This window comes from Notothenia coriiceps, unplaced genomic scaffold (assembly GCF_000735185.1).
Source record: "Notothenia coriiceps isolate Sejong01 unplaced genomic scaffold, NC01 NC01_scaffold00011600, whole genome shotgun sequence".
In the NCBI taxonomy this organism is placed as follows: domain Eukaryota; kingdom Metazoa; phylum Chordata; class Actinopteri; order Perciformes; family Nototheniidae; genus Notothenia; species Notothenia coriiceps.
The window spans coordinates 147643-175348 of NW_011344301.1; the positions used below are offsets into that span (position 1 = coordinate 147643).

At 39.1% G+C, this 27706-nt stretch overlaps 1 protein-coding gene across 1 annotated transcript; it reads right to left on the reverse strand.

Moving 5' to 3' along the window:
• Positions 1 to 820: 820 nt before the first annotated feature.
• Positions 821 to 27552, reverse strand: gfra1b (gdnf family receptor alpha 1b). Its single transcript, XM_010772722.1, has 10 exons — positions 27025 to 27552; positions 26414 to 26722; positions 25629 to 25712; positions 16807 to 16985; positions 9443 to 9615; positions 8808 to 8917; positions 7176 to 7310; positions 5958 to 6160; positions 3316 to 3363; positions 821 to 2459 (listed from the first exon to the last, which is right to left on the reverse strand). Exons 1-10 carry the CDS (start codon positions 27062 to 27064, stop codon positions 2319 to 2321), a joined length of 1422 nt encoding a protein of 473 aa, XP_010771024.1. The 5' UTR covers positions 27065 to 27552; the 3' UTR covers positions 821 to 2318.
• Between the last annotated feature and the right edge of the window lie 154 nt (positions 27553 to 27706).

A 27706-nucleotide genomic window follows, 5' to 3' on the forward strand; every position in this document is an offset into this window, starting at 1 on the left:
TATATTTACGGCTGTTAATTATATTAGTTTTTTAACACATTCAACACTGTGTTGGTCCATCCTTTCTATCGCTCTCAACCCCTAGCTCAGTCCTTTTGAAGATATACATCTTTAATCTGCCACAAATATAAGCTTTCCTTTAAGATAAAACATAATAATATCCTTTTGTTTTTAGCAAACTTTTCTCATTGAGTAGTAAATTGTTTGGTATACCATTTTTAGCCATGAATTAACAACTCATTGGTGTTAAGTGTTTATGGCAGCTAAAGGACCTTGAAAGCTTCATAACAGTGTGTTTTATGTAGTTTTTAAACGGCAATACAGCTCAATGGCAGATATTGTGCATTAAAGTTTTAGCTACACATGTATCGTCCCAATGCAAATATTTGTTAGAAATTCATGTAATACAATTTCTCCAATCACTCTACTTTCCCTTTATCAGTTAAAATGGAGAGTTGTCATTTCCATCTCATGCATAACATGAGCGGGATGTTTTCGTCCTTTTGGTTCAGGGACATAAATCTTAGACTCTCTCTCTCTCTCTAGGTCAAGTATTCCATCACTGTGCCAAAACAGGTGTGTCATATTCTTGGCGAGACATGTCCAGTGAGCAGTCCGTCCTCTACAGGCTGCGTCCTTGTACGCCGTGTCACTCCGCAACGGGACCGATGTGATCGGACTGACAATGGCAACCTGTCTGCTGCTCTCTTATAATCCTACAGTAGATGCTAAAAATACAGAACTCACATTGGGGTAAAGGAATATTATGAGGCAAAAACAGGATGTATCGTTTGCAGTTGATCGTAGAAACCAGCATGAGTCATTGTTCACCATTTTTATTTCAGATTTCCAATGTTTCAAATGGTCATGATGAAGACTTCTTGTACATAAAAGTGGCCTCCTTTATGAGATGTCTTCAAGTGTACGCTGGTAATATCTATAGGTCAGATACACAGTTGTATTTTTGGACCAAAACATTACAAATACATTTGAAATCTAAAAAGAGGTGTATCATTACAGGCTTTAATGTATGTGATTTGAACACTCGTATTTTTTGAAATGGCATTATGTTGTACATTCTTTGAATGATAAAAAAGAGTTGCCCTGTTAATAATAATTATGTATTCATCTTGGCTTTAATCTTTTGGCATTTGCTCTAGTGGATATGTACACATTGTTATTAAAAAAACAAACGTAGTTCCTTATACTGTTCAACAGGACGTTATGAAAAATCAAATGTAATGGAGGCAGTGTGAAGAATATGGATCAATATCAGAACATGTACTTTCATTAGAACAGAAGCATAACATTACTTTGTTTTATCCATTTAAATCACTGTTGTAAGTCTGAATGTTCTTGTTGGTGTTACAGATAGTTTGCTATTCCTCGAGGAAAAAGTACTGTTTAAGATAACGATATGCTCTTTGCATCTAAAACATCACACAACAGTCATATCTGTAACCACGTGATTAAAGAACCCCATCACATTTTTTAAATCATAGCTACACTGGGTAATGCTGAGAGGCCTCAGTCTCCAGATACTAACATAGACTCTCCAAAAACATTACAGACGATATGTAACAAGCTGACGGCAGCACACTGTAATTGAGTGTACACTTTATGCATCGTATGTACAAAATGTTTTTTAAGAGGCGATGTGATGAAACCACAAACCACCGTAACAATCAAATAAATCTACAAAACAAATCTATACCTACTGTAGTACCGAACATGTAGAAGAGAAGCTGTTTGCGTTTTTGAACTTTGAGAATACTCTGACAATGTTACGCTGTTGATTTAGTTAGCATGTGTTGTGAATCATGTTCCATACGTTGTGTCTATGATATGTGTTAGTTGTCCCTTGTGACATTTATATATCAGCACAACACCTAGTTTTCCTGTTGTTGAACTAAAGCAGTTTACTGACTGGACGAATGAAAGCACAGTTATGCAGACGTCGATGATCCACTTTATCCCGAAAACACTCCTCTGCAACGTTGGCCGTCCATTCAGTCAAATGTGCACTGATTTGGAACGGTTCCCAAGAAGAGACATGACGCACGTGCTCATCAGATCACAGGGTTTAGCTCCAAGAAAGTGAGTCTTCCTCAGTGTGAATCTGATTCTTGAAGGACCCGAATTGCCCCTATGGAAGGCAAATGAGTCAGATCGTGGACTCCTCGGATATAATCCTCAGTTTTTCTAGGTTTGTAGCGCTCTTAGTTCCATTTCAAGAAAAATGCAAGTGTCACACTTAGGCAAATGTCTAAATCAAAATGAGTTGAATCTGATGAGTGTTGATCCGTAGTCCTCAGATCTTACAAAAGTTGGAAACCTTTGAGCCGTATTAAAGCGACGGTTAGTGCGAGGAGCACACTTGAGGGGTTTGAGAAGGTGAAGTCTGCCGCTGCGCTGCGAGCGTTGGCCTTAGAGTCAGCGGACTCGTCCAGCTGATGGTTCTGAGGGAAGAGAGCATCGTTTTGAGGTTAGGTTGAGTAGAACGATATCTAAAAAATATATGTTTTTCCTTCACTATGAAATCTACTACAACGATAGCACCATTTCTGATAATGTTGGGTTTGAAATTCAGTGTCAGTTATTTACATTTTAGATATCTTTTAGTTAATTTGTGCATATGAAGACCTGATGAATTACAACGGCAAAGCAATTATCTGCCTTTTTGTTTAATTGTCAGTTATATTTGGATGGTTAAACACGGATCACATTCTTTGTGTTTCTGCATTTGTCAGCTTTTTAATGTAAAAAAAACATGTGTCGAGTTTTGCTAGAGATATTTGGACTGTGAGAAGCAAATTTTTGGTCTTTTTAATAACAACATTTAAGGGATCCATATGTTGTATCTTACGGCCCGTCCACACTACAGCTTTGACAGCTTCAAAAACGGTTTCCAACGCGTCTGCCCATTCACTTTGAATGGGGTGACGTCACGTTACCTCGCTTTTCGCCGAACTGAATTGTGGGTAGCAGAGCGGAGCTTTCCTGGCGTTTCAGGCTGCAAAAGTTTAGCAATGTTCAACTTTTGAAGCTTCTGAAGCTTTCGGTGGAAGCGTCAGCCAATCAAATCATATGCCAGTACAAGCTCTAGCCAATCAAACCGCTGCTTGTGTGTCAGGGGCGGGAGATTCATGTGATTGGTTGTTGGTCGAGCTTCAGACACGCCCGCCGGGAAGCTTTTTTTGAAGCTGTAGTGTGGACTGGCCGATATGATATCAGAATGCTCACAACAATAATTTGCCTTACAAAAGTTCAACACTGAAACAATGAATTGAATAGATTGCATAAAACGATACTCACCACACATTGAGCAGTATCCACCGTTAGATTCAAATCCAATTTTTGGGCCTGGAAGGAAAAAAAGAAGTAAGTGACGGAACAGAAACATCGATTTTCATTCTTCGTTTGCCTGTATTTTAAGATCGCAGTCTGGCTGCAAAGAATGCTCTGAAGCAAACGGCAGACTTTCTCTTAGTGTCAGCGTAGTGGAGTGAACAAACTGTCTCTGTCTGGAGGCTGCTAAAGGAAGAATCGACTTTGAAGTAAAACAAGCAAAAATCATTACTGCATCAACAATAATAAGATGCATGATAATGCTTTCAGTGCCCACCAATTCCCATGGTTTAGACCTACATGCACCTCTTTGTATAATCCTCCTCCTCGGGCAGGAGATTCCAGTTGTTTGTGTAAAAGTGTGTGTGTGTGTGAGATCCCCAACTCAAGGTTATGACAGTTTAATACATTTAAAACTTTTCCTCAAACCTTTTCAGCCACACACAAAAATACCCACACACATTTTGTACATACTCAAACAAACACACACTCATAGATACAGATGAAGAACAGAAAATGATAAAGTGACTCCATGGTGGTTTGGGGACATTATAAACAGTCCATGCGTTGGTTTTTAAGTAGAAAGAATTCTATGAACCTGAGAGGAGTGATTCATTGCTCTATAGGAGGTCTTTTCTCCTGGAGGATATGTTTTTTTTTAACTGAAGATAAATCATATTATCGCTATTAAAAGCCAACATGATAGATTTACTCCCTTTATGTGATATCATCTCATTTAAAAATATAGCCCAATAGTATTTATCAGAAGAATATAAAAGAGGTCTAAAGTGTTGGTGAAGCCAAACAATTCCTTTGAAGCACATTTATATGGATGAATAGACACATGTTAAATGAAATGTGAGTCTAGTGTAAACAATGTCACAACAAGCTCGATGCCGCAGTTAGCTGTTTTTAAAGCTTGCGATCACATCACACAATGTTCCTCAACAGATGGATTTGTCCCAGGAGTCTAAGATGTTCAAATTAGATGTATTTTTCTTTACATTTTGAATTGGGAGCAGTAGTTGAAAGAACTCTCAGTGGTGCTTGAAATGTGGAAACTTGATCTGCTGAGAAAGATATGCAATACGATCAGTATGTTACTTAATGGACATTGTGGTGATGTCATTTTGCCGACTACTGTCTCCAAGGTCAAAAATATACTTTTGATTTGTTGGGTCAGAGCAACACAGTTCTCAAAATGATGCTCATATTAGCTTTTTAATAGTTGTGTGTCTAGTTCTAGTAATCGGTATCAACATTTACATTTTTCAAGCATGAACAGATAAGAGTTGTTTCAAAACTAACAGAAATGTCAGCAAACATGCACCTAAAAATGAAGAAAAGCGGTACACCTATACTGATACTTTTAATCATGTGTTTTTTCTTTTAATATTTCTTTTATTATCTTTCCTTTTTAATGACTGTTTTTAAATGCCATTTTCTTAATGTCTTTCATTTTTGTAAAGCACTTTGAATTGCTTTGTGTTGAAAGGTGCGTTTTATCGTACAGTATATATACAGTCTATGGTTTTATCCCACTAAAATGTTCCTTACTGTATGTCCTCTCCTCTACAGTGGAGGTACTGTAAAATCCAGAAATACAAATCAATGAAAAAAAAAAGCCTAAATTGCAAGATGTTTTTTTTTAACCCTAAATAGGTAGGAAATCACAAGAAAAAGGAAATTGGAAGATACTTTTTTAATAAAGGATATAAATAAACTTGCCTTGCCTTGCATGCACACGCTACCCCTGTGGCCCATTTGTGATGTTACTCAAATTAGCTTTGACACGAGAGCTTGGGAGACTCTGACTCCGCTCTGATGTCTCATTTTTCTGCCCCGGGGGGGGGGGGGATTCTGTGCCTTCATAGACCCCCGATCCGTCAAGGTGACGGAGCCAGACGACTGACGCGCAGACACAAAGCTCTGAATAGATCTCCCCCTGATATTAATTTAGAGTCAGGCACTTTAGCTCAGAAGTTTGGAGAGGTTTCTGATGCCTTTTTTAAAGGACAAAAAGGAAACATCAAAATCCTTTGTTGTTGTGGTAAATGTTTTCATCTTATTTTTCCTTTTAAAATGGCACTGTCCTATTGTAGGCTTCAGCCATAAAAAGAGAAAAACTCACTACAAACGAATGACTTCATAAGGATTAGCATTTTTAATGATAATACCAGTAATAAAAGTAGCTGTACTTTTTTTTCAGCATGGAAATCCTTAGAAGACTAATACAGTTTCTCTATTGAAGAGATTAGTGGAGGTAAATTGACTGAGAAATTGAAAAGTTATATTATGAATTTCCATACACTGATATGTTTTTGTCTGTAAGCATAAAAAAACGTTGCAGTCAAAAATAATTTACTCCTTGGATTAGATTTGCATCAAAATGTTGCGTGTTTCTTTAGATTAGTTTGCGTTAGATTAATGTTGTTGTGACTTTAAAATCTAATAAAAACTGATGCAGTTTCCATATCTTCTACTCTTCTTTTTTTTTAAGACGCACAGATTTAATGGTTAAATTAAATATACCATTTAAAAAAAAGTGACATCCTATATTTGAAAACAGAAACGTCACTTTTTAAACTCTCTACTTTAAATCATTTCACCTGTAAGGTCCCACAGATGTTGTATAATGAGTCGTCATCGAGGTCCAGTTTGTTCATGTCGCTCAGTAAATCCAGCCCGTTACCGGTTCGATCCTTCCCCCGCCGCCGGATGATGCTAGGCTCCAGCGCAGTGGGCTGGATCGGGGGTTGGGGTTGCCAAACTCCAACATCAGTGCCATTACCAAATGCCTGGATGGCATTACCTGCAAGAACAGTGTATTAATGAATGAGGCCTACTTGATGCTTTTCTGAATGTATGCACTATTATAGGGCAACTGTGGTTTAAGTGGATAGAGTGCTGGACTTCGAATCAGGGGGTAGCAAGTTCGAGTCCCACTGCAGTCCGCATGTTGTTGTGTCCCTGGGCAAGACACTTCACCCCAAATTGCTCCTGTGGGGATTGTCCACAGCACTTTGGATAGAAGCGTCTAACAAGTAACATGTAATGTAATATTCTGTTTAAAACTTAATGGAATGTCACTGGAAAGCAAAATAAACCATCTGTTTTCAAACATGAGTTAATATGCACCGTCCCAATGTCATTGCTTCTATGTTATAAAAACATGTAATACTTTAAGTATTATCTAACAAAATACCCTCTGAACCTCCATTTAATAACAAATTATGCGCCATCTTATAAGTTAGCAGATGCTTTAGAAATAAGAGCAAATGCCATGGCCCTGAATATTTTGTCCATGTTCAGCTTCAATAAATGATAATTGTGTAGGAGAAGAAATTACTTGACCTTTCTCAAGAGATCCTTTTTAAAAGCAGCGTCCGCCTTTTAATATTTATGATTCACAAAAAATGTACTTCATCCCTGCTTGACTTAAGAAAACGTGTAAAATAAAAGGTTGTAATGCAATTTCTATTTGACGTTTATTCTAAGATACCTTTGCACCAGCACATTTGAAATGTGTTTTGTTTTATAGTAATAACGTATTGGGCATGAGTTATTGTAAAAGCAATTTAGGACATTGCCATTCAATTTATATTGCTCTTCTATATACCCTTATGACTTGGAGTCTGAATGAGAAAAAAAAACTGTTAAAAGATATTTCTTATAACACTCAAAGTAACACACATTGTATCGAAAGTGAGAACAAAGATCATCATACAACTCCAGGTTTTATTCCTCATCTCCTAGTCTTTCATTACAAATAGAAAATGGTCAATCTGGCATTCTGTGGTGAAGAAAAGTACAAGGTTTGAACTCACGTAGGCATCTGTTGTTGGTGAAATACTCAGAGAATTTGTCACAGTCTGGCTTGCTGTTCCCGCTGCTGCTGCAGTCGCACCAGGGTGACAGGGTGATGCCAAGAAATTGCACATAATTGGGTGTCATCACTGTACCTGCAGCATAAAGGAGGACAAAACTACTTTGAGTCTTTGAAACTGTAGTCCCACTCTCACAGTTGAAACCCTCTATAACGGGACTCTTTTGGTTTCAAATGTCTATATTCAGGTCAGCCAATGAGAGTGAGATATTCAATATTACAGGGTGCCTTTATCTCCATTCTCCCCTTTGCCTTTTCACTGACGTAACGACCTGCTGCATCGTGATTATAAGCCTCCATGACTTGTAAAGTATACGTATTATATATGCCAGGGCCTGTGCAACAACATGCAAAATATTCAAGTGTTTTTAAAAAAGTTTTGGATGCTGCCTTCCACCTATTGGAGTCGACCGTTGTGACCGAACTGGGACACACGTACTTCAAGTTGAATGAAACCATTTTTGGCCAATTTTGTCATCTTGATGTAACTAAAAAAGAGGACAATTTGCCTTTTTTTTTTTTTTTTTACAGGAAGCATGGGTCGAGTAGGCTCTTAGTTATTAGCTGTGCAAGTACATGCACATTTCTGTGTATGGAGACAGAAGTGAGTGGTGAAGCCAGGGGGCCCAATTAGAGGGTGTAACCTGTGTGGAGTGCAATATGAATGGTGTAGATTAAAATGTCCGCCTGTTGAGTTTGCAATTGGTCACTGTTGCCCTGTGTTTAAATCTCATTACTAAAACTCAGCGTTGTTCCTTTTCTACATAATGGAACCCGCTGACGGCAGAGAGGCTGAACAAAAGAAATAATCACTACTCTTGCACAGAGCAATAATGAATTGTACCCTATGGATTTGCAATTCATAAACTGCGATCTGGTGCCTCAATCTCCACTGGAGAATACATGAAGTTATTTGGCTTGCTGGTTAACATCTGAAAATCATCTGTTACACAGCTTTGTATTATTATACATGCCTACAGAGAAAGATTCGCAGTTCCTGTGTAATCTTTGATAAAGCGCTATCTGTAGGCTGCACGTCATGTGACATTCGTATATGGTTTGATTTATATTTTCATATATCCTTTCTCCTATATTTTATTAAAATGACATTTGTACCTAAGTCTATTCTTTCTTTAACAAGTGCTGTTTGGAAAAGTGAATTATTTAACTGTTTGAACAAGGCCATAGCTGCACAGTGACTGTCATGGTAAAATATCACCACCATTGTTTTTAGCTTAAAGAACTAGCACATATTATGTGCAGCTCTTTTGAAAGAACAATCAACATTCTGCGCTTTAAATGGGTTTCTGCTATCTTTTGGCTTCAGAAAAACAGAATCTAATTAAAGCTTTTTACATCACCTCTAATCATGCTTCTCATTAAAAAATATTGTCCGGCAAATAATTGATTTCAAAAACTACCTTGCAACATGTTAATCTGAATGGATGTCACACACTGTTGAGTAATATCAGAGGCACAGAACAAACTGCACCAGTAGTCCAGCTTTAGGTCCTGTTACCAGTCTTATCTACACAATTCTGAGGCCAATTTTCAAATGCTTCAGAGAACTTACCAATTAGACCCGAGTAAGACAGCAGACAGTCAGCGTAGCTCTCCCTCAGACAGCCCGATATGGAGTGAGCTTCTGGCTGACAGTTACTGATAAAGTCTGCCAGCCTTGACCTAAAAACATAACAAATTAAAGTTGCTTATTTCCTCATTCTGCATCAGATATAAGCTTAACTTGTTGTTAAATACCAACTATGTGCAATATATATATACCTGGCTGCTACATCTTCAGAACTGTTACAGGATGTGTATTTTGTAAATTGTGTAATCTTTAAAAAAAAGATTGTCTTAATTTTTTTTATGCATGCTTCTTAATAATAGTAATAGATTACATTTGTATAGCACCTTTCAAGGGACCAAAGGCCGCTTTACATGGTGAACAAACAAACAAGGCAAATAATAAAGTAAAAAGTGAAATAAATAGCAGTAGGCGTGGAAGACTGTGTTCTTAGTCAACATTAAGCTGTCTTTAGCTCTTTTCCGCTGTAACAAATGTAAATGTCCCCTCTGTGGGACAAATAAAGTATTTTGCCACATTTATAATGTTCAATAATAAGTCATAATAAAAACCGACACTATTGTGAAGAACGTTAGACTGCATAAGAGTGAAGATGAAGCCCATTAAGCGTCACTTCTTACCTGCAGATGTAGTTGGTCTTGCATGAGTTCTGCAGAGACAGACAGTTGGGTTTGTCTTTGTCCGCATAGGAACAAACGGGGACAATCGTTTGCCGTCGGCGTTCTGCACATGCTGTCTGATGCCCCGAAGGACAGGCGCAAAACAGCATCCCATAGCTGTATTTAGATGGGACCTTTTAATGGAAATAAAACATAAAAAATGTCCATTGATGTCTTAAAAAACATATTTTAATTCCAATGCCACTACCACCTTTACTAGAGTAGTTGAGGAACTTACCATATCCAGTTAATAAATACCTTTTTATAGTTAAAGGTACCTTATTATACTGTTTTTCATCAATATATTATAGGTCTCAGATATATACAAAACATGTCTCTGAAGTGTTTGGCTCAACATACCAAACTGATCGTGCATTGTAGCATCCCATAATCCCCTCTGTTTCAGCCCTGTTTCAAAAGTGCTGATTCTCTGTCTGCTACTTTAGATGAAAATAAGGAGCCACTCCCAACGCCCCTCTGAGAGATATTTGCTTAAAAATAACACAATGGTGCTCTAGGACAGGGGTTCCCAAAGTGGGGGTCGCGAGATGATTTTAAAAAAAAAAGAAAAGAAAAAAAAGATATAAATAACATAATTTTTTTTAATTTGTTATTATTATCCAGTGTTTCCCCCATAATTTGATTCTATTTTTAGGGGCACTGCACCCCCCCGCCCCACCATGCAAATGAGCCATAATCTCATTGAATATGCGCATATTTTAATACATTTCAGGAAGACAATTCTGAACATTGGATAAAGTCAGGTTTGAAATTCTTGTTTCATTTGTAGTCATATTAGAATCTAAAGTTTTTACAGAAGGGATTTTGGATATCTCTTTTGATCTCTCCATAAATCAGAAAATACTGTCAAAACCCCTAAAATATCAATTTTCGCCATGTTTTTAGGTATTCAATGTTATATAATTCAGGCTATGAATGCTATATGAACAAACCCTTCAGTAAAGGCATTCAGAATATTGATAGGAATCTAACTGGAAGGTTTGGTCTATGTAAGTGCTACTGAAGTGGAGATTCCTCACTCAGAACAGGAGAAAAAACTCATTTTGAGAAAACTACCTTTAAAGATTGCAGTGACCCTGCTGTTCTTTGGATGACTGCTTGCGCCTTGACGCACGTGAAGGTATTTCATATTTCACGTGAAGGTATTTCATATTTCACGTGAAGGTATTTCATATTCAGGATCATTTGGTTTTTGTCTAACATTGCTTCGTGCAAGTGACAATTGTTGTCGTCTTCTATGTGAACGTTTTTTTTGCTGTTCTTTTTTGCCATTTTGAAATGTAAATTTCCAGCGAAAGCTAAACCAAGAAGTGTTTTAGCACATCATGTGACGCATCTGAACGAATCACGTTGTCAGAAACATTGGCAGGGACACCAGCCAATGAGATTCAGTTTTTTGGTTTAAGACCCGTTTGTACTTTCACGATTGGTTGCTAATACAAAGGAAATGACCATATTTGGATCCGATGAGATTGTGCAGGAGAGACTAAGCTTTCCAACAATACCTCTGATCACATGGTGCAAACAGCGGTCGCTGTACTTTATGTTACGTTAGAAGAGGGGGCGGATCTAGAAAAATATTCATGGGGTGGCAAGAGGGTGGCAGGAGAATTTGAGGGGTGGCATCCCCTGGCAGAAGTATATGCTGATTTTAATCGCAGTCATATCAATCAATTTTAACTTGGAAAGCCACAATATTAATATTTTAACTCAATAATATTAGGTGACATTATTGTGGCACATCAGTAAAGCCTTAAATAGAAATATATAAGGTGGCAGACATAATTTTAACTGAACAATAACTGAATAAGTGTGTCTCACTCTTAGACCAGCAGGAGTACCAAATCTATGCAGACTGCTGCAATAAGTACATTCATTAACTGCCTCGTCGATGTTTGTCTGAATTAATATGATACTATTAACAATCATATTATTCCTATCAGCTGTCAATCACTGTTATGATTCACATATTCAGGGTTATTATGAAATAAACTATATTTTTTGGAGGAGTTAATGATGAATGTTCTTCAAGATGCTTGCTCACCCTCCTTCAAATTTGAAAGACAAGTAATTACTATCATAAATCAAAAGAATCAAAGGAACAGTTCACAGGGTATATGCAGGAATCCTGAAGTCAAATGTAATACCTTTTAAGACCTTTTTAAGACCCTTTCCATACATTTTAAGACCTCATCGTAACTTTGAGTTCTAACCGGTTACATTGGCGACACACTTTACCTCACATTTACTATATTGATTGTAAGATAGAAAAACTAAACAGAGTGCAGACAGACTACTGAAGCCTCCTCTCCACATGAACTTCAACCTCTCTGTGAAGGTCAGGTTTAATGCAGTATGCTGCTTTGTTGCTTCTGTAGACTCTGACAGAGAGGTTGAAGTTCATGTGGAGAGGAGGCTTCAGTAGTCTGTCTGCNATACTCCCACAGATAGTATTTATAGGGAGCATTAGTTAAAATGAGATCAATTAGGGAGAATTTATTAGGGGACTTAATGTTAGGGCGAGTAGGACTGAGTAACATTCAAAGAGATACAAAGGTTTTTTAAATCCTCTGACACTGCAGTCAACCAGTCCCAGTTAAAATCTCCAAGTAGCACTATTTCCTTGTAGTCTAGTTGCGATAAAAGATTTGCTAGCGAAGACAAGGAGTCCTTGACAGCTGAGGGGGGTCTGTAACAGCCCACCACCATGACCTGTTGCCCCTTTGCCGCTTCTATATTTAAAGATAACAATTCGAATTGCTTACTGATAGATTTGGAAACTAATGTGGTTACACTGAACTTATTCTTAACATAAATGGCAACGCCACCACCTTTATTAGGCCAGTCGGAACGATAAACATTATAACCATTTAAGGCAATGTCAGAGGCCAAAGTAGATTTATTTAGCCATGTTTCTGATAAAACAATGATGTCAGCGTCAGTCGAGCTCGCCCAGATGCGGACAAAATGTAGTGTACCTAACAGACTGCGCACATTCAAGTGGATGAAACCCAACCCAGACCTAGCTTTAAAATCAGCAGGAGTAGCGATCTGACTAATACTACAGGGCGGACCAGGGTTAGGTTGTACATTTCCTGACAGTAATAACAAAACAAAAAACAGGCATCTTTTCCTTTTAAACCTTTTCTACTTTAGATTCAGCGGAAAAGTCTGCGAGAGTGTGATTAAAGCTTAAGAAGCAGTCCTGAAGAATCATCATCACAGGCAAACAAAAAAGACAAACATATTTTGTCGAACTGATTGCCTGTGACAAGGTAACCGGTAATTGTTTGTGTAGCACTCCCGATCCTTTGCAGGGGATGCTCACCGCGGACGGCAGAACAGACATGAATCCAGTAGACTTCTCTAGATGACTAGAAATCTTCTCACCGTCCAAGACAGCCAAAAGGCACAGCAGAGCCACGATAGTGGCCATTTCCCCAGGCCAGCACAGCATCCACGGTATTCCCTTCCCGTTATGAAGTGAAGCGGCGTCACTCACCGAGCCCGGGGCACTGGAGGTGGGAGGCCCGGAGATGCAGGGCTGAAGAAAGACAGCAGGCCTCTCCGGTGAATCCTTCAGATCCCAAAGCCAGATATATCCGGCGTGGAGGCGCTCCAGATCTCACCGCGATATCTCCACAGCAGCCCGGCGTGGCTGCGCACCTGTCTCACCGCGATGTCCCTGAAAGCACTTTTACTTAGTCAGCATTCAACAATTCACTAACACACTAATACTGTCATCCAACAGAGACTAACATTCACAATCACGCACAGAACGTTGGCCATTCCATTGAGAGCAATTTAGAGTTCATTATCTAGCCTAATGAGACTTGATTGACTGCAGGGGCGGGGATCGATTCAATTGGTGGAGAACCATCTAACACCTGATGCACAGCCCACCCTGTGGACCATTGATGATTTCACAACATAATATTTACAGACTGTTTCTAAATAACCATAGGTCATGCAGATTAATGACAGAGTGGGTAAAGATAACAACAAAGAACAGCTCATGAGTCTTGTTAATTGAGGAAGGGAAAGACAATATTGATTTGATATCAATATATAGCCAAACCCTACTGTGCTTTACAACATTTTTGAGAAACACAGAAAATACATGTGGCGTGACCTGACATTAATAACCATCCTTTATTATTATATAAACAGAACTGCAGATAGTTTTAATAGATTCTTTAAGTTTGAACCACAAATGCAAATTCTTTATTTCAACATGCCTCTCAATAAACTAGATTGTTATTCAAGAATTACATTTTACAGTTCTATATTGTTGCAGCTATCTTTGCCAAGCAGGTGGGGATAGAGCCTTGGTTAGAAAGCAGTGACTCCCAGTTAAGCCACTCCCTTTGTATCTGCAGTATGGGTTCCAGTAGCGGCTGCCGGATGAGAAACTGTAATAATCCCGAGCTAAACAGTGAAGCACCGGCTTGATAAAGGCGTTTATCAATTTACAGACCGCAGGACTTATCTCTTGGAGAGGTACATTGGAGCACCTTTGGTCCACAGTACGTTTGAAGCTCTGTAGTATTACAAAGTAGAAAAGCCCATCTCCTACAGAATGCCCTTCCTGCTGTGCTGATAGCTTTGATATCGCACAATGAGTAATCATTTGTTATCTCTTTTTTAATATATTGCCACTAATCTGAAGTACCTGCTTTTTATCGAGGATGAAGACTGTACTGTACCGCACTGAACTCCCACTGAGAAATGTTATTGTATAGTAAGGATGAGAAGACTGATGGTATAAGATGTAATATCTCTTCTCCTGTTTTTCTTGGCAGTATATTAGCTGCACTCGAGACATTTAAACCCACTCTACCATTTTCACAGAAGCAAAATATGTACTCTTCAAATTGTAATATCTTCAACCATACCCTTGCCTATGGAGGCTGTATGCAATCTAGTTTCATTCCAGACTTGCACATGTTTGGTCAAAGTTTGACGCCATCAACACATATTTTCAATGTCACATTTCAGGTGGTTAAGTAAGAGAAAAACTGGAGGAGGTAAATTAATTCAATCAAGTAAAAGCACACAAAATAATTATATAATAAAATAATAAATAAAGACCGTAAAGTATGTTTAACTCAAAATGGAATTGAAAATGCAGTAAGGTTGTATGGGATTATTTTAGGAGACAGTGTTGGTCAGCCAAATTAGGTGGATTTGTTTGATATGTGAATGTAGAATATGTATAGCTCTGATATTTGTTACCTATGCTCTGACACAATAGAAATCACTATGCTTGGCACAGTAGCGAGCAATAGTTCATTAAAGTACTGGATACAGCGCATTTAAGAACTTTAGGAAAGTAATTATTTAAAAAAAATGGAATTAGGAGGGTCCATCCATCCATCGATCTTCTCCCGCTTATCCGTGGTCGGGTTGCGGAGGTAGCAGTTCCAGCAGAGAGCCCCAAACTTTCTTTTCCCTGACCACATCAACCAGCTCTGACCCCTTGGTCTCTTCCCAGCTGGACGTGCCTGGAACACCTCCCTAGGGAGGCGCCCAGGTGGAATCCTTACTAGGTGCCCGAACCACCTCAACTGGCTCCTTTCGACATGAAGGAGGAGCGGTTCAACTCTGAGTACCTCCCGGATGACTGAACTTCTCACCTTATCCCTAAAGGCCCTGACACACCTACCCGATTTTGGGAGTCAGAGGCAGTCGGGCATTCGCGGCGCCCTACTCAGGTTGGTGTGTCCCGCACCATTGTTGCTTTATGGCACATTTTCACACCTCCCGCGAACATGTTGAATCGGCCAAAGAAAGTCGACCAAAGAAATCACTCTTATTGGCTGTTGCCTCTTTTGAATGACGAATACACACTACCGCTGCCTGCTGGTAAGGACAGTTATTGCCACTCGTCGACTGAAGTCTTTGCGGTGTCTTTGTAGGCGGGAGGCGTAGGCGGACGGCGTAGGCGGGCGGCGACGCAGGCGGCGTAGGCGGGCGGCGGCGCAGGCGACGTAGCGGACGTAAAAGTCGGGACGCCTTCGGTACGCGTGCTTTGGTCTCAGGTTGGTGTTTAGCAGCCTTAAGGGAGACGCCAGCCACCCTGCGGAGAAAACCCATCTCGGCCGCTTGTATCCTCGATCTCGTTCTTTCGGTCATGACCCATCCTTCATGACCATAGGTGAGGTAGGACGAAAATGGCCTGGTAGACAGAGAGCTTTGCCTTCTGGCTCAGCTCCCTTTTCGTCACAACGGTGCGGTAAAGCGACTTCAGTACCGCTCCTGCTGCTCCGATTCTCCGGCCCATCTCATGCTCCATTGTTCCCTCACTCGAGAACAAGACCCCAAGATACTCGAACTCCTTCACTTGGGGTAAGGACTCATTCAGGAATTTGGAGGGTATTTAGCTAAANGAGTTGCATTAGGTAACGCGAGATACGGCTGATACTTGCGCATTAGTTTCTGTTATGGATCAGTATCAACAGTCCTGCCAGTAACGTTACTATATTATCAATGCTACTTTAGTTATAGCCTGATATATGATTGCTAACTTCACAATGTTGTGATGTGACGTTAGCTAACATTCTGTAGCTAACACCGGTCACTCACCAAGATAGCTGCCCAGTTCTCCACTGGTTCTCCTCACACCACAGCTCAATTTCTCTCCGATGGCCGTTATTTCTTCTAATCCTTGGCTGCTCCTGGTCTCTTGGACGCCTAGCAGGCTCATAATTATAAGGTTGTGGTCCTTCATATGCATTCGAATATTCATGTTCAACTTCTTCTGTGTCTCCTGTGTCGAAACTAGCATTGGGATCCATGTTTATTAATACGTTACACCGGCCGCTCTCCCCCTTGTGTCCCCCGTGTTACGTCACACGCGGGAGGTCACGTGCCGAGGCTTTTTTATGCGGAAGTGAACATTTCTTACAAAAACGACGCCAGATGTCACTGTAGTGTATATTTCTGTATATCTTTTTGAAAATCTAGTGTATTCATCATTTTCCTACACATTTATTCACAGGTGTCTTTAACCTGGAAGTTGCTCTTTAATGAGTGAGACACACCGGAGTTGAGGATCTGTGGGGTTTGTATGTCGATGTATGGGAAACACTGTATATTATTAATAATAACATGTGCAAAAAAAATATTTAGAATAATAGGTGACCTTTAAGTTCTGGTAAGTCACTGTGACTTTTTCAGAGCGATTGTGTTCAAAAGTTTCAAAGAAAAACAATTTGACATGTAGTTTTGATGTTGATTTTAGCAGCAACATCAAACGCACACAAAAGCAGAACATAGCGCTGAGAAATCACATGCCTAATTACCTTGTCAAAGAACTGTCGTAGGGCCTTTTGGCATTTGCGCTTGTTGCAGACCTCAGACACCGACACCCTGCTGGTGCACGGGTTGATGTAAGATGAGCGGTACTTCTTACATGTGTCATTCAGGTTACACGCCTTGGCAGCATTCAGACAGTTGTTCTGCTTTGTAGACGCAGGCTCCACTGAGGAAGAAGAAAAACGCATCAATTCATATTTCATCATGTAAGATGTATTGTACAGTTTCTCGCATCATGAAGGATTAGTGCTTCAAAGTGAATTATATGAGGGGATACAGTGCAGCCAACAGTGCAGCCAAGAGCTTTTCTAGTGAAAAAGAGAAAGAAATGCTCCGCAAAGAAATACTGTTGTCCTGCAGGGCGATTTTTAAAAAGGGATATTTCACTCATAATCCATATTTTCAGCTTGTAAAAGTTCCATTACATCTGGATGTGACACTGACAGTTTATTTACATTATACCTGGTAACAATGCAAATCTCCATTCCTCCAGTCATAAGAGAGTATCTTTGAGGTGCATTGGAAAAAGGTATTGAGTTGATAACATTTAAATATATTTAGCAACTATGGAAATATCCAAATGATGAATTATCCAAAATGATTAGAAGAGACTATTCGTCTTAAAGTTATAACCAGAATAAATCTTTACAACATTTTCAAAAATGTCCCTCCAGATATATATATTTTCTATATTTTTTAACAAGTTCCTCATAATGTTATACTATGCATTATTGACAATTAAATAGAGCAACTGAGCCAGGTTGAACTCACTCATGCTTGTATTTCCAAACATTATATAGCAATCTTTTAAAGGGGCTTCATTATGAATTATTGCACCAATGTGTTGCTCCAGTTGATTCAGATGTGTTGCAGTTGCTTTGTTACACATCTGAACTCTCTGGGAAAAACAAAACAAACATTCAACGTGAAAAAAACCTGCCCAGACTGAGTGCATTTCCCTGCTTCAAGGTAACGTAAAAGTCACCCATCTTTGCTTCCATCCCAGTTTGCCTGCCCTTCCATCACATCACATCAAAAGCACCCCATGGCCCACATAATGACTCCCTCACATCTCATTTTTCTTATTTGTTGGTATAAAGTCCTTCCTGCTCCAGCGAGTCCTGCACAGCAACACAAACTGTATCCTCAGCCTCGACATGGAAGGGTGAATTCTGTAATTCTGCCTTTTGAGGTGGAATTGAAGCTCACTGCACTCTTTCATGCACCGCAGAATGAGCCATGATTACATCTGAATGCATTGTTGAACCTTGGGTTAATCACATATTACAAAACCCATTACTTACATCTGACAAGTGCCTAGAGATGTGGGCCGTGATCCTTTAGTGGTTGTTTGTAGGTCTGGGGCCATAGGTGTGACAGTTCTACCTCAATTACAGTTACAAAGAGAGACATGCTCTCTCTGGTCTTAAAAACACACATTTTAAAAGCAACTACTTGTGGATTAAGACATAATTGTATACATCTAAGTATGTGGATGTAGAAGGCGGCCTGAGCTAAGTGTGAGTAAGAGGATTGGAGCTGTAGGTCACAGTGTGACTCCATAAAGACGCAGCACCCCACGGCAGGAGAAAACCTTTTCTATCTGGAGCATTTTTGCATTTAATAAGCCAATTATGGGGTCAAATATTCTCAGTTTCAAGGTTACAATTCATATTTAAATGTCTCTAAGATCACATTGAATTCAGAGGGAGAGTTATGACATTGTTGATGTGGCAAAGTTCAAAATTTACTTTTATTGAAATCTCCCACAAAAGAAAATTGAGAGCATTAGTAGTAGCAAATTCTAGAAATGTGCTCAACACATGCTGGTCTATGAAGTTATTTAACAGTCTTAAAAACAGGGCTTTGTTGGACATTATTATTTGTCTGTGCTTTGTTCTGTGCTGCTTGCACTGATTGTAATCAATAGAAAAACACTCTTTTCTTGTTTCTGTAATCCTCTCACTTTCTTAAAGTCTCTATGGTCATGTTTCTCTTTTAAAATGCAGTGAGTGAAGCCTGACATTTAAAAAAACAAATCAACCACAAAGAGGTCATTTGTCAAAAATAATTATAACACGACTGTCCCAACATGTAAACCCGGAGTATATGTTAATAACTCTTAACTAAACATTATTCTAGTTTCTTGTATAAGAAATTTATTTACCTTGAAGTGCATTCCAAGAACTGTAATGCGATATGCCCCCCCTTAAATATAACATATCTTGTTCAAAGATCCATAGGCTTAAAGAAAAACAAAACTCACTTAGCCTTCTTGAGTTGCACCCCTGAGCAAGGCCACCATGCTGCCATTGATGTGGACCACAAACTAAACCAGAGTATCAAACACTGGAATCTGACCCTTTGACCTCTAATTGATATATACAAAAGACCTTTTTGAAGGACCGCCAGCATGGTAGGGTTAAATGTATATCTCAAAGAAGAGGTTAATTATGGTGTCCTGGGGGCGTGCATTCACTAAAGTAAAAATATGAGAACCAAACTTTTCTATTATACAGCATCCAAGAGTTACAGTGTCTGTAAGGCCCTCGATTATGAACGTTTAGCAGCATATATAACGTTTTTATATTTAATTACAAACAACACTTCAAATTAGTGAGCTTAAGCATGTTCCAAAGCTTGATTGACACATGGCTAGCATCTTTGTTTAGCTTTTAAACATATGTATCAGGACTTAAGTACACATACTAAAACAGCTGTTAGACAAAATAAGCACTTCATAATAAACAAACTAGGATTGTGCAATTTAATGATTTCTTTATCGGCTAGTTGAATCATTGTTTAAGCTATAAAAAGCCAACAAAAATTACAAAACTCACACTGGTATACGAGCTGCAAATGATGCCAATTAAATGTCTGAACAGGGCAGGTTTAGATGGATTATCATCACTTCGCACATGATATAAAAAGCACCAAATGAATTTCCTGAACTGATGCCACCATTCAACAAACTATAGAGGGGGTGAATTGGGTCTGACAATATCAACGTCGTATTGTATTACTTACAGAAAATAACTAAATGCCACCTTTTGCCATCTAATGTTCTCTTTTGTCAGTTTTTGTATCTGTTAACCTCAGCAGCCATGTATTATTGAGAAAATGGCTTGAACTAACTTCAAAGCCTGCTATTCTCCTTTCCCAGAGTGATGACAAATTAATTTGCCAGTCATTATCTTAACTACATGTTTTTCAAAGGATCCAATAAATCCATGTCGGAACCATTATGAGCGTCTGACTAATATCATCATTTGTAGTTTGTAAAGAACCATTTTTGGTTTATTTATATTGGTTACAGTAATTGTGATATGAATCGGCTCTCAGCGAAGAAATATTTAGAATAATTCAAAAATGAGTTGAGTTGTAAAAAATAACTGATAGGTGTGGCAGAAGCAGTAGAGCTGGTATTAAACCTCCTTTCTCTATATGGTTGAATTCCATTGTAGCAATTCTGGATAAAAACGTTCTGAAAAGCAACTGCTCAAGCTTTTCTTTGTAATCCCAGAATATGTATAGGAACATGGTGTCATGGAATTTTTTATCTACGTCTGCCATGTAAATCCTCCTATATGTAACACAGATTAGAGTAGAGTATTAGTGCGTCCAAACCTCCAGAGCCAGCTGTGTGTATGGAGATCAGTAGAAGAAGTGGATTTAAAGTCTTTCAATATGGAGCCCACTTCATATGGTCGGTTAAAACTGATCAGCATTGTTGAGTCCTGTGGCTCACAACGATGTTAAAGAACAGGGCTGTGTATTTTAATAAATATATTTGTTAAGGTTTCTAATTGTATATTTCATAACTCCATCCAATTAGTTATTCATGTATTTTAAGTTAAAGCATTTTATATAATAATTAGAATAAGATCAATGGATTTTTGATTATATTGTCCTTTATCAACAGTTCTGTAACTGTATTTTTAACAGGGTCTAAATCAAGCATTGTGTTAAATGCAAAATTACTATTTCTGCCTCAATGAAAATATGTATTAGCCTTTCATTCCCTTTCTTATGCATTGTTTCCAGGTATCAAAAACCTACCTTTTTATGCAGATGATTCATGATTTATATATGGCGCATATTATTTTCCCATTGGTCTATTTTGAATGAAACTTTTCTGGCACCTGAATCCAGCTAAAGTATGTATATTATGTATATTTGCCATGTAATGTTTAAAAGCTATGTCCAAACCTTAAACATGTTATCTTTATTTACCTAAAAATGCCCTATCCCACAAACTGCAAGACAACTATATTGCTATATAGTCTTTGAATGCTGTCCAGATTAATGCCATAAAATCCTCCTTTACAATGTATCACTGCTTTATTTAATCCTTCTAAACCTATCCCTCCACTTAGTGCCCTCTTTGTCATCTCCAATAATGGAAAACAGCGATGGTCAGGGCGTATTCCTTCATGGCACCCTGCCTCCTATCAGGCTCCCTGCCAGCACCGCTAAATCCACGCCAAAGTCTCAGTATTTATGACCAGACCCAAGACCCATTTATAAAGTGCACCCATGTAATTAGCAAAATCTCACTTAGTTCATACCGCACCAGCTATTCCTCCTTTTATTTCCATTTAATCCTCCAGGTAGTCATCCTATATTAATTCAAACGGAAGTGAAATACCTCCTGCATGTCTCAAGTGGGCCATGTTCAGAATGATTCTAATAGAAGATAAGATTGTTTTAAGATGACTAGATACATAGCGCTGTTATGACTGCAGGATATCAGAGCAAGAGCACGAATCAATGCCTTGTGTTGTTCATAAAGTCAGTTATGAACTTGCTAAATAATAATAGGGGGGTCTTTTTTCTTCCCTTCTACTTTTAAGCATTGATAGTCATTAATGCATCAATCTGAGAGGTGTAAGGGAAAGTCTGAGGCACTGAGAGGATGTCACTGTCTATGTAAGGGAAAATGTGCAGGCAGGGTGATTTGCATGTAGATGAAGGTCTCTATGCAGCACAAATGCACATAGTATGAATGATGAAGTGTTTGTGTACATACGTGCTTGTGTGTGGGTGCAGGGTGTGGTTAGCTGTGCACGTCAAATACTTCCACGCCTGACCGAAAACATCATTTGCAGCCGACAGCGTTTTATTTTCTTATCTCAAAGTCATGATTAGCCATTGCTTGCATCACCCATGGTTGCATATCTACTAACTAGGATATGCATTTGACACGATATGCTTACTAATAAATAAGATAAAGTTTGCCACTGAATGCTTAAGTTGTACTATTTGATTACGCAGCATCTAAGTACATTTCAAACTTGTAATCCATAACTTGTGTCTATTATTGGGTTTGGAGCTCCCTCTGGTTAACTCAGTTGGAACAAATGGTGTTATTCTGCGGTCACAGAGGGGCAGAAGGAAATCAAAGTGTGGGAAAGGAAATGCCTTCCGATGATTCGCTGATACGGCTGAAAGCAGTCTTGTGTTTAAAGGATCAGCAGATTAAAAGACTGTCTTCTATACTCTGATGTTCAGCTGGAGCAGTTTGTTCATATTTACTTCATGGTCTGATCGGACCAATGGCCGAGGACAAAGACAACAGAGGCTGATTCTGTTGCTCCGGGCAACCACTGAATTATTCTGGAGATCTTTGCAATGGAAAATCATCATGCCTGTCTTCATCTCTTGTTCACCGACTTGAATCTCTGTTGGACTACTGATGAGGATAGACTGGGAGGAGTGGGGAACGGTACTGGGGTCAGTGGTAGGGTCAGTACACGTGAGTTAATCCTACAAGTAAACTGAGGATCTGGTTCGAGGGTTTAAAAAAAGAAGTTTGTCACTAAAACGAAATGTATGATGGTTATATCATCATAGGAACATGAGTGGCAGGAATGTATTAATAGGAATAGATTAGAAGTGGTTTGTCTGCACATACAAATGGTATTAATTAAGTCCCTAAGACTGGTCTAAATTGACATATTCATATTCAAATAAGCACTAATTTAGCTATTATTTCATTGTTAAAGGGAAGCAGTGAGACTTAATTCCCTTTCTTATTCTTAAATGTAGCATGTACACTCCAAAGATTTTCCTTGGGATGTAATCTGCTCTTACATCAGTGGTGTCAGACTGGTTGAGGAAATGCACAATCCGTTCATCTTGTCTCTTAAAATCTGTCTAATTATAAGTTGGGAATGTGGTTGTACAAGATATACCCTTCAACAATGTTTTCTTAACTCTCGCTATGGGATTGCAAACGAAGCATAACAGAGAAGCTAGAGTTACATCTGGAATCACCTAAAGTTGTAATAAGATCAGTGGAATTTAGCAAAGATTTTTTATTTAAGCTTACATAAAGATTATATAGACATAAACACACAGTATGTTGTACAGAAGCAGTTTTTCTTTCTTTCGTTTAGAGTTCTGTAGTCACCTCCTTCCCTCAGTCGGCGCAGCAGCATTGTAACGTCTCTGAAAGGCACTTCATTAACTTCATTGATTTCTAAATGACGCAGCATTTAATTCAGCTGTTTCTGGAGACTATATTTGAGCTGTTATTGACTTGAATGTCACTCCTTTCAGTTTGAATTAACAATGTAATAACATATTGGAAGTGACGCTTTCTGTAGACACATATGACAAAGTGACTCAGTGAAGGTAGAATTTTAAAAACTGAGCACAACAAAGCTAGTCCACCTTAAAACTCAGCCCACCTTAAGTGAGACTTGTTTTGCCAGCCCCCTTCACTTTAATCAGTGGGTGGCCAGCAAGACACTTAGCACAGAACTTGGCTTGGATCATAAGTAGTTGTATTTATGACACAACAAATAGGAAAAGGTTAATCAGCAAAGATTGAGCTGTCCAGTTCATAACATGAACACTTCTGATTAATAGCATGGGTTGCGGATTGATTCAATATTAGATGATGATTGAGGAATAGCAGTAAACAATGGCGAACAACATCTCTGTGGATGCTGGCTAGGATATGAATGCCTATTGTTTCGTTAAAAAACATGTCGCCAAATAAGTAAAGTCTGTGTGGAAAACACTGCTTTGGTTTAACTACTGTAATGACATTCCCATCAGCCTCAGCTGTAGGGCATGTTAGCTTGGTGTATTCAAATGGTGCTTCACATCAGCGTGATGGCTTTTTCATTGTGAACATACTGTAGCCACTTAGCTCAAACACTGATGTACATCCTCAGAGAGCAGTAATCATGGCTATACTGTAGACTTGTGGTCTTGTTGATTTATTATTGCTATTTTCATTAGTAATGTCATTTATATGAGAAGATATTACATCATATTTAATTAAAAAAAATGGGGTTATAAGGAAGTTGAGATGCATCTGCTAATTCATATATATTACATATAATGATATATTTTTGTATATATTGCCTCAATGTATACAGTAGTAACAAACATTGATTTTCAGCTTGATTTTCTACTACTGCATTTACACTGCGCATTGCCTGAGGCCTGGTTTAGTTGCAGAGAGGAATGAGGTCACTTATGGCAAATGGATTCCTGATATTCAACCCAATAGGTGGTTTATTTCTTCATATAGCCTTTGACTTTTTACACAGCTATACATTAAACTGGCTACTCGGCTGCATCTCAATTTATATTGCTCATATATTCACAAATACATTGGTGATTATTTATGGCACCAAATAGAGATTCACTAGTTAAACTGCCATGTCTGTATTAGTCCTTGACTGTGAGTGAAGAGCACGTTGAGGATCAGATTTTCTTTTAATATCCTAGAGATCAAGATCAAAACATTTCAAATTTTTGTTTGGTCTACAAAAAGCAAACGTGTTGTTCTTGTCCTCTAGTAACTTTTACTAGTACTCTCATTATCTGAAAGCCTTGTGAAACCACTCTTCCACTTTCAGCTTTGTTGCAATTTGTCTTAGTCTGGCATTGCTGTGGAGAAATCCGAATTCCAATAAATATTTCTTTACTCTGTGTTTGAAATACAGTTTGCCATTATGTCATCGCGTGTGGAGCAGGGCCACTTTGATACGCTAAGTGGATTCAATCACAGCGAGAGCCAGACGGAGAGAGGGAGAGGGAGAATCAAATGACCATTTCTTTTCCACTGGAATGGTAGCTGGCCGGTGCAGCAGACGCCCTCCTGCAGCCAGAAAGCCAAACACTGACGATAGCCAGAGTGCTGCACTTGTCACACACAGCTCTTGTTCTATCAGTGCCATTGAAGGCAGACAGATGGTTAATTGCTTCTCTGTGTGTGTGAAATCTAAATATGGACCTGCATATATATAAGTCCAAATGCACTCCTTTGACATTTGAAAGCATCCACTATACCATATACATTCGCAACAACAAACCGCAACATATCTGTTTGGCTTTTTCTGTTTTTTTCACAATCAACACATTAAGCTCTGCAAGCTCCTGGTGCTCGGACAACACAGGCTTTGCTCTAAAAGGCATAATTAATTCAAAAATACCTCTTAAATGCTACTTCCAGTGTTATTTCAGTGGAAAAAATGGAAACCCCTCATCATCGCTTTTCGAGCTGAAAGTGAAATATGCTAAATGACTCTGCTTTGTATACGCTGGGTCACAGTGGCAGATAAAAATCTTTTGTGATAGATAATGGGCGTTGAAAGCTGCAGCCTGAAACCAGACGGCAACAGAAGAGTGGTTGTCAAATAGTGACAGATTTGCAGCAGTGAGTTGGTGATTTAAACCGGGTTTAGAGTACAACTGAGAATTAATGGCTCCGTGTGTGCTGTGACTTAACTTTGCACAATGTCCAAACTAAAACCTGAGGAATGTTGGCGACGTGAAAGCAGCTTCTTACCTGCGATGATGGGGGCCAGGCGGAAGATATCTGAGAGACGGCTATTGACTGACTCATATGGAGAGTACTCCAGTAAATCATTACCTGCATGGGAGAGAAAAGAACTGTCATCAATATGAGCTTGACATTGTGTGTATGCAAACATGTGGTGTGCGAGGATGGTATCTGATACACTTGAACATTTTGTCAATTACACTATGAATCCCTGTGAATTGCTCATTGACCTACGTGGTTGTTTGGTAAATATGAGTATACTGTTGTGTCATTGGACAATAGTTCTCATGAAGTAGTTTGATCTTATGTTACAAGCACAATACGATATGAGATAATTGCTTACTGCAATCTGATTCATTCTGGGATTAGTCAGTGTTATCAATCAGCAACTATTCTAACTTGACCGAAATACACGTTTTTAAGCACTTTCTTTGAGTATAAGCCACTTCTACTCTACTACATTTATTTCAGAAACAAATGTGGTGCTTTTTTGCTTCACTGCCTTTATCTGACAATTTCTTTGCAGTTCAATATTTCACATATAAAGTGAACAGTATGGGAAAAATGCATTATTGAAGATTAGACCAAGCAGTTGTTTTATAGATCCACCTTTGCCAGATACAGCAGTGGTAATTACCCAATATAAGCCTAATGCTTTTTACATACAAACCGAAATGTTCTGATGTTATGACTGTACTTAATGGTCAAATCTAAAAGGAAGACTGCAATAATCTTAATACTTCTTCTAGCACTTATACATTAAAAGGTGTATCTTATGAATCAGTGCATACCCTGTAAACTTTGATAAATGCTCCAGAAGATCCGGAGGCAGTTCTTCTCCTTCTTCATGCCTCTTCTACACCTGCAGTTGTTCAGCGTGCTCTGCCTCATGGCTTCTATGGCGCTGCGGCACTCGCCCTGCGCCTCGGAACCTTGCACCGCGCTGAAGTTGCTCTCCCTGCCCGCCACACACTGCCTCATGGTCCGGTACCGGGTGCTGCAGCTGTACTCCTTCAGACACTGCTCGCTGGCCTTTACGCAGTCCAGGCGCACGGGCCGGGAGGACGAGCTGCCGTCACCCTTCAAGGTGAACCCGGAGTCTGGGAGCAGGAACAGATTTGTGATCCAGATGTGAACTCATTTCTTAATTTGTTTCTATACACCAAAAGGTAATCGATCAGTCAATTAGCAATATTTACAAGAGAGTGGTTGATAATTTTGTCAGATGCACAATGACACGCTTCCCTAATAATCAAAACATATCATACGTTTGGCCATTTGGCTAGAAGTGCCCTATTCCAACCACTGTCTGCTGCGTTTATTGTGTTAAACTTTAAAGGAACAGGTGCAGTTTTAAAATATATTATAGCCAATATAATCAACAGATGAAAGCGTAACTTACCCGGGAAGGACAAAATCATGACAAAAGTTATTAAAAACATTGCGCTTTTTGAAGTGGTTTTTAAAGAGGGGATTCAAATAAAAGTTGTCACACAGATCCGCTTTTCTTCGGGTTGTACATCATGTTAGTTAAGGTGATGATCCGTCCGCTAGATCCAACAGTGAGAGTCCAAACTCTCCACCCGAGTCCACCAGCTAAAACCACATCGTGCAAAACTGTCGGACTTTTGGACGATTGAAAAAAAACACGCGTGACACAGAGAGGCGCGCTGGTGGTGGACCATTTCCACTTCACTCCGCTCACATCAACTCCCACTCAGGCTGTCAGTGGGTTGGAGGAAAAAAACTTTACACCCGCGACCGAAAATATATCACAATGAAACTCTAAACCAACTTAATAAAGGAATGCATTCCACTTTAAGTGTCCATAACTGCCCTTATTGGACTGTGTTTAAACGATACATCCTCTAAAAGCTGGAGAAATCCATCCCGTTCCGCAGGTGCAAAGACAAAACAACCCCGTTTGATCCGGACTGTCCTCCGCTCTGATGACAGAGAAGTGAGAGGCTCGAGATGCAACGCGTGAGGGCGTGACGTCATGAGACTATGCGCACAATAACCTCAATAAACCCATTAACAGCCTCCATTTACATCAGCCTGCTAAAACACTCAAAACAAATTGA